We start from the raw sequence: 6,000 nt of genomic DNA, 5'->3' as shown, positions 1-6,000 counted from the left end.
GCAATTCCCTTTTACCTTGAAGAACACACAATAATTCTAGCGGACACGGAGGCTGGAAAATTGCTTAGGATCAGATCCTTAGCCCTTAAGTTCCTTTCATACGAAGTTTGAATCTAGCTGGTATAAGGTGACCATTCATTGGACATAGTAGCTGCCTTTAGTTGATGGGCTCCATTGCCACTAACCCTGTCTTGACTCTTGCCCACTTGCACGCTTCTCCAAGGCTCCTGTGTCAGAGCATAGTCCTGGGATCAGAGTTCGTGTAAACTTCCTCATCCTCGGTGTCGGATGAGGTGCCATTGTTGGAAGATGTGCGCAGGTTGTCGGCAGCACCGCTCCCCTGGCAAACGTACCATTCGTTGAGGTTGGTGACTTGAGAAGACACGCTAGGAGTGCGGCCCCTGACTGTCTCTGAAGCTGGGGCCATGATCCCCAGGGACGTGTTTGAAAGCTCGTAGCCGGAGCCAGGGGGAGGGGGAGGAGATTTGCAATGGACTTTCATGTGTTTGCGAAGAGAACTAGGGTGAGTGTATGATTTGTCGCAGCCTCTTATTTTACAGTTGTATGGCTTATCACTGGTGTGGACGTGAGAATGCTTCTTCCTGTCACTGCTGTTGGCAAATTTCCGGTCACAACCATCGAACTCGCATTTAAAAGGCTTCTCTCCTGAATATAACAAGGAGGAAAAAAATACAATGAGCTGTTTTGCACCGAAAAAAAAGTTTTTCAAACATGTGTCCATTGTTTTGGGCAGATTCTTAAAAATGCAAACGTTTATTGTCACCGTTTTAGCCTCGGTGACCGGGGTAAATTCCTGCATTACAACAGCGACTGCACTTCAAAAAGTACTTCATTCTCTGTTAAAACTTTGGGACTCCTGATTTGCCGAAAGGCGCTATAGAAACGTAAGGCAAAAAGCTTAAGGTTCCCTACACGTTTTTGCCTTCTCCGGTCTTCCTAAATCCCCTCGAAGATCCATTGTTCGTTCTCATATACATTTACAGCCCTACATAGAACATTAGAACATTAAAAAGTAAGCGGCTGGTGATCTTAAGGTTCTCCCTCGCACTGGGGCTTATAATTGTATCCAACTTTTATTTCCAAAATAACCCCGAGTTTTTCGTATTTAGTTTACTCAGTAATCTGTAGAGACCGTGTACAGAGCGAGAAATGTTTCTATTTCCAAAAGAAAACCCCACCTTGATTACTATTGCAATTCGAATCAATCGTTTTACACCAAGCCTATTTTCTCTACGTTCTACATGGAATGTTGCGGAAAGTTTGATCTTCCCTTTAGTTTTTGGTGTAATGGTTAAACATGCTTGACCAGAAGCTTTAAACCAACTACGTTAAACTTCTGCAAATAATGAAGAACTCAGCGGGCCAGCCACTATCCACGGATAGAAATGGCTTCGGTTGGGACTGTCTGTCGAGATTTTACATTTCTGACCTTTTAAAACAACATTCGAGTAGTCGATATCGTTGTGTGTGTGTGTGTGTGTGTGTGTGTGTGTGTGTGTGTGTGTGTGTGTGTGTGTGTGTGTGTGTGTGTGTGTGTGTGTGTGTGTGTGTGTGAAGGCGGTGTTCAAAGAGGTAATTTAAGAACTCGGAATTTTACAATTTGTAACTATTTAAACCAGTTGGCGCCTTGGGCAAAACCCCCCAGGCCTTGTAACTTTTGTGATTGGGTATCTGGGAATCTGGAATATAGGCAAACTTCATCAGAACTGGACCATTAGCTGTGTTGCCTTGACATTTCCCAACCACCACAACACAAGTAAGTAATGGGACAACTCCCCCCCCCCCCCCCCCCCCCCGCCCATCCCAATTCCTTTCCACCTTTACTGCAGTAGACGGATTTTAAATGGAAATCCCGTTCTTTACTGTTTATTTGCAGATTCTTTGTTATAAATGATTTGTCATTAAGTGTCTACGGAAGTAAAATTGAATCACAGTAAAGCAGAACTGGTGACCATCTTCGCAGACGCACACTTTCCTTCATTAAAATACATCTCCATGTTCTTCATTATATGATTGTTGTTGACACCAATTGGCAACCTTACAACCTGGCAACTAATCTTTTTAAAATGTCCATTGATGTTGGTGCCATTTATTGATTTTAACCAGGATATGTGATGGGGTTGAAGGAACCCAAAGGCCACAGGCGCTCTTCAGTTCTTTAACAGGTTGGTTCTATTTGTATATATAAATATTTATATTTAGCTTTGTGAAGTACTGCAGCTTGATGTTGTATCCGAATCCCAGAGGCTGGTCCTAGCCAGGCATTTCGATTGGCCCGCCGCTTAGTCTGGAATTCCTGGCCGGAAAGCAGCATATTTGAGGAGAGATACTGACGTTCTTTGAGTGCCATGTGTGAACCTGGATCCAGAAAGCACTTGAATGGTAAAAACGACTTCGCCCTCAAACATAACCTCATTCGTGTCATGGCGAGTAAACAACACACATCCGAACCTGGCAGCACATCCCATGACTATCGCGGGTCCTATCTTCCTCGTGAATGCAATACATTGATCGCCTCTGCAACATCACTCAGTCTAACAGAAGGACAATCTTTGGACAGCACAGCTCATTGTAATGAAACTTCCAGCAACTCCCAACTTCTGCTATGGAACCAGTAGAGTTACCATCTCCCCGGATTCTGCAATGAACGGTTGAAGGGCACGTTATCATTACCGTGTCTGTTTCTCTCTGCCGTCTTTATTGCGCTTTTCTGAAGCGGTTTCTAAAATACAAAGGCAAAATCGGTTTCCTCATCGCGACTGTTATGAACTGGCCAGTATGACCGCTCGTTAACGGAAGCCGAGCATAGCTGGGATGGACAGCAAGTTGAACCGCATCATCTTCCAGCACCACTAAAGCGAAGAAAGTCTTTCTGCTACCCTGTGCGGCTCGAATTATTCTTAATTTGTCTTCATTTTGCTGTGATCACCACGTCCAGAGTTCAATTGTGTTAATATTCCTGTCCGAGGAATTCCTGTCTCTTTTTCGGTTCAGTCAAATTTGAGCATTTCTCAAAACACGCTTTAATGCCATTAATGTCCGCTGTCAGTAACGCGAATGCGGCCAGAGGGTCTGCGACTCTATGTCCTTGTATGGTCCTCGTGTGTAAACACTGTTTTGGTGACAAGAATACCTTGGGGTAATAATATAAGGTATCAATCTGACTAAACTTGACTCCTTGGAAATAATTTTGCTTGAAAAGGATTCGGACAAACAAATCTCTATTTCTTCATGTGGCCGTTACCATCATGGCTGAAAGCAAGTCCAGCACTCCACAGGTTCCCGCCGCTCCCACCCCAACCCCAAAATCAACCATGTTTTACTCTAAACGTAGAACATATTCCTTAGATAAAATCTGTAATCAAAGCAGTCATGGGCCATTTGCTTTAACATTTAAACAAAACATTAAGAAGACATTAAACGGATAGGTGTAACACTATCTGTTTATGCCTTGTGACAGCACACTATAAATCAATGGAAATAATTAAGTAAAGCATACGTCAATAAACATTCTCCAAGGGATAATATCTGTCTGCAACAATAAATTCTGACCAGGTTGCTTTATTTCGCCAGCACCTAAAACATTATACTCGAGATCCGTAGTAAACTTTGTTCGTCTTAGATGGAGGGTACCCTCGGGGATCAGGGTACTGAGATTATTGGTGCAGGGATGGCTCGCAAAATTCTCCATCCCCGCAATTACTGAGCCGAATAATGCTTTGCAGTCCATGAGCCTGGAGATATTGGCTTCTTTCGTCGGCTCTAAAAAAAAACATATTTCCACAACTCGTCCTGTCCTATTTACCAAATCTGCCCTAAAACTGAATTGAATTCTTGCCATCTTCATTTTAAAAATTCCTTATTTCCAATCTCCCTGAGCATTCTTACTTTTTTAGGATGGGTTGAAGCGTCTGACTTTAATTTGGAGACTTGGCTTTCGAAAAGGAGCCTCGAGAGAAGGTCAAGTAACCACGCTAATTCGCATCGAATTAAACTTCTGACATTTCAGCTCCAAATTCCCGCTCAAGAAGGGAAAAGAAAATTAGTTGTCGCGGCAGTAAACCCTTTCGAAAGTGTGGTCCGCCTGTTTTTACACGCACAAGTTCCCCCCGCAACAAGTCCATTGAAGCCGAGAAACCTTTAATTTCACATCCTGGACTTAGTGAAATATTTACCTCTCTGAGCAGCGCGCATTTGATAAAGAGAACGAGCCCGCTTAAATTCTACGTCCAGAGAGAGAGAGTTAGAGAGAGAGAGAGAGAGAGAAAACACCATGTATTTTTAAATAAACGTAACAACACTTCGCTGGAGATAGCGGGGTGTACTTGTTGACGGGTCTAAGAACAAAGTTTAGGGGGTTTGACACCAACCTGTATGCGTCCTTTTATGAATCTTCAAGTTTTCTGAGCGAGCAAATACTTTTCCGCAGCCGGGGAACGGACAAGGGAAAGGTTTCTCTCCTGTGTGAACTCGGATGTGGTTTACCAATTTGTATTTCGCCTTGAACGGCTTGCCTTCTCTGGGGCATTCCTCCCAATAACAAATATGAACGCTTTGTTCGGGCCCACCGACGTGCTCCACTGTGACATGATTTACCAACTCGTGCATCGTGCTAAAAGTTTTAGAACAAGGTTTCTTTGAAGTGTCGTCTTGGTCAATCCATTTGCAGATTAGCTCTTGCTTAATAGGTTGTCTCATGTACCTAAAGAATGCCCCGGATCCGTGATGAGCCGCTGCCAGGTTAACGTTTAAGTTCATGGAGTTGTAATTGTGTAGGGAAGTGCCCGGGTAGTGCTCCGGCCTATAGATCTCTCCCGGTAACCCCAGGCGCATCTGTCCATTTAAAGTTGGGTGAGTTCCTGCTGCAGACTGCTCGTGGAGACCCGAGAACACTTCCGAGTGCCCGTAACTTCCCGCTGTGGAGAGGAACATGCCGTGGTGATGGTGGTGATGGTGAGGGGAAGATGAGTGCTGGTCGCCCAGTCCATGCATGGCAGATACTGAGAGGTCTCTCCTGAGAATGTAGTCCCTGCCGCTCGCGTAGGCTGAATGGGAATGGCCCGCTGAGTAACTGGCCGAGTTCTGTGCCGAGCCGAAAATCGCCGCTGTCTGGACTTCGGGATGGGCAGCCATGTGTTGAGATGGACTGAGCTTCAGAGCACTTGCTTGGACCATGTGCTCGGGCCCAAAAGGGGCGAGAGGCGCGCTGGGATCATTGCTGATCTCCCCAGGGTGTGTGTGTGCCTGGCTGCCCAGTCCCGGGAAGACTGACATGTTCTGGTGAGGCTGTTGTTGATTTCCTGCCAAGTCCGATAATCTCAGGCCCGGATAGCGCTTGCTTAGCGCGGCTTCCATAGCTACGCAAGTCAGTTCATCCACGCTAGTTGGTGGGACGGGTTTTTTTCTCCCCTGTCCCTCTCTCTCTCTCTCCTCTATCTCTCTCTCTCTCCCTCCCCCACCCACCCCGCCCCACAAAAACAAAGCCTGAAAATATATTATTGAGCGTAGTTAAAGTACCTTTTTTTTTAAAAAAAAAAAGCACTCTTAACTCTGTCTTTCTCACTCTGTTCTCAAGCGATTGGCAGATCATGGAACAGTTAGGTGACACAGTGGGGAAATATAGTTCAGAGATGGCAGGGACGCGATTGGAGCTTTTGGGGGTGATTGGCAGATACACCGTTCAGGCAATTCGCCCGTTTTCAGCCGAGCGGCGCCGCGGGATCCACCCCTTCTCCCCACTCCAGTTCTCCTCCCGCACTTCACACAATGTTGCTCTGCTCAAATGTTGACTCCAAAACTTTAGTAAACTTATTTCCTTCACCGCTTCCCTTCATCCAAGCTCCTCCCCTTCAAACAAACACCTCCCCCAGCACCCACACTAAGATGGCACGGAAACTCCATAACTGGCCATCAAAGGTTGCAATTAACTCGCCCCTCCCCTCTTCAGAATCTTCCTGTAAAATACGAGTTGTGGTCATG

The 6,000-nt window shown here is 45.5% G+C and overlaps 1 protein-coding gene across 1 annotated transcript; it reads right to left on the bottom strand.

The window, feature by feature from the left end:
- Nucleotides 1-232: 232 nt before the first annotated feature.
- On the bottom strand, nucleotides 233-5,397 carry zic5 (zic family member 5 (odd-paired homolog, Drosophila)). Its single transcript, XM_069892400.1, has 2 exons — nucleotides 4,392-5,397; nucleotides 233-666 (listed from the first exon to the last, which is right to left on the bottom strand). The coding sequence occupies exons 1-2, from the start codon at nucleotides 5,374-5,376 to the stop codon at nucleotides 233-235; spliced, it is 1,419 nt and encodes a 472-aa protein (XP_069748501.1). The 5' UTR covers nucleotides 5,377-5,397.
- Nucleotides 5,398-6,000: the final 603 nt, after the last annotated feature.

The sequence above is a fragment of the Narcine bancroftii genome, chromosome 7 (genome assembly GCF_036971445.1).
Source record: "Narcine bancroftii isolate sNarBan1 chromosome 7, sNarBan1.hap1, whole genome shotgun sequence".
NCBI lineage: Eukaryota > Metazoa > Chordata > Chondrichthyes > Torpediniformes > Narcinidae > Narcine > Narcine bancroftii.
This window is presented reverse-complemented; position numbering and strand designations above follow the sequence as displayed.

Bases quoted from the DNA above. Each gene is read 5' to 3' on its own strand.
- zic5 (XM_069892400.1), bottom strand. From the start codon at position 5,376: ATGGAAGCCGCGCTAAGCAAGCGCTATCCGGGCCTGAGATTATCGGAC. The intron at 667-4,391 runs GTTGGTGTCAAA...TGTTATATTCAG, and splicing joins TCATAAAAGGACGCATACAG to GAGAGAAGCCTTTTAAATGC.